This window comes from Mandrillus leucophaeus, unplaced genomic scaffold, assembly GCF_000951045.1.
Source record: "Mandrillus leucophaeus isolate KB7577 unplaced genomic scaffold, Mleu.le_1.0 Scaffold158, whole genome shotgun sequence".
Lineage (NCBI taxonomy): Eukaryota > Metazoa > Chordata > Mammalia > Primates > Cercopithecidae > Mandrillus > Mandrillus leucophaeus.
Genome location: NW_012101565.1, coordinates 1,059,883 through 1,061,102, shown reverse-complemented (window position 1 = coordinate 1,061,102; position 1,220 = coordinate 1,059,883). Strand labels below are relative to the sequence as shown.

At 65.7% G+C, this 1,220-nt stretch overlaps 1 protein-coding gene across 1 annotated transcript in view; it reads left to right on the top strand.

Moving 5' to 3' along the window:
- MROH6 (maestro heat-like repeat family member 6) overlaps positions 1-1,109 on the top strand; it is a 5,539-nt gene extending 4,430 nt beyond the window's left edge. The window contains exons 10-13 of the mRNA XM_011975732.1: positions 4-93; positions 401-520; positions 779-881; positions 991-1,109. Of these exons, the coding sequence (XP_011831122.1) occupies positions 4-93; positions 401-520; positions 779-881; positions 991-1,109 (432 nt within the window). The remainder of the gene's footprint in view (positions 1-3; positions 94-400; positions 521-778; positions 882-990) is intronic.
- The last annotated feature ends 111 nt before the right edge of the window (positions 1,110-1,220 follow it).

Below are 1,220 nucleotides of genomic sequence, written 5' to 3'. Positions count from 1 at the left end.
CTGGGGCTCCGTGGCCCCCTGCGGAAGCTGGTGCTGCAGAGTCTCGTGCCGCTCCTGTTGCGCCTGCATGACCCCAGCAGGGACGCTGCTGAGGTCAGCTGCCCCTCACACCATGCCACCCCTATGCCATCCAACACTCCCCACTCCCACCGTGCCTCCCCTTTCCCACCGTGCCTCCCCTCCGACAATTACAGGTCAGGGACTCCCCCATCCCAAGGACCTCAGGGGTAGGCGTCACGGGCGACCAGGTTACTACTGCTCTTCCCTTGAGATTCACTCCGGGCCCCTGCCCTGGGCTCTTTTGCCCCTCACCTGATGCCCTTGCTCCCCCTCTTCTCACCCCCACCTTTTGCCTTTCTACTTCCTGGACCCCTGACCCGGCTCCCTTCCCCTATCCCAGAGCTCAGAGTGGACCTTGGCCCGCTGCGACCAGGCCTTTTGCTGGGGCCTGCTGGAGGAGATGGTCACCGTGGCCCACTATGACAGCCCCGAGGCCCTGAGCCACCTCTGCCGCCGCCTGGTCAGTAGGGGAAGCAAGCCGACCACAAGGGGGTATGATCAGCTGCCCACTTGTTCCAGGGTTCACGGGGGCCCTCAAACCGTTTCTACCGCAGCCAAACCAGATAGTCAGGCTACTGGTGGGACAAGTCCAAGGCCTCAGACCATGCCACTTGCCTTGGGGGGCTCCCCTGGAACCCCGGCCCCTGGATTCAGCTCTGCAGCCTCCTCCACACTCAGGATCACTCTCCTGTCCTGCCACTAGCCCTTTTGTCCCCAGGTTCAGCGATACCCAGGCCACGTGCCCAACTTCCTGAGCCAGACCCAGGGCTACCTGCGGAGTCCACAGGACCCCCTGCGCCGGGCAGCTGCCGTGCTCATAGGTGAGGCCGCCCGGGGTCACACTGCCCCTGGCACCAGGGCTGTGGGAGCTGGGCCAGTCCCGCCCTGTGGGGCTGTGGGGCCCGCAGTCATGCATCTGCTGTGGTCCAGGCTTCCTTGTCCACCACGCCAGCCCCGGCTACGTCAACCAGGACCTGCTGAGCTCCCTATTCCAGGGTAAGGCCCCACCTTGCCAGGGGATGGTGTTCTGGAGAGGTGGCTGGTGCTAGGGCGGAGTGGACGGGAGCGGTGGGTGGAGGGCCCGGGGCCCGGGCACTCGGCCCTCCTGGGCTCCCCAGCCTGAGCTGCGATCTCTTCGCAGACCTAGGGCGGCTGCAGAG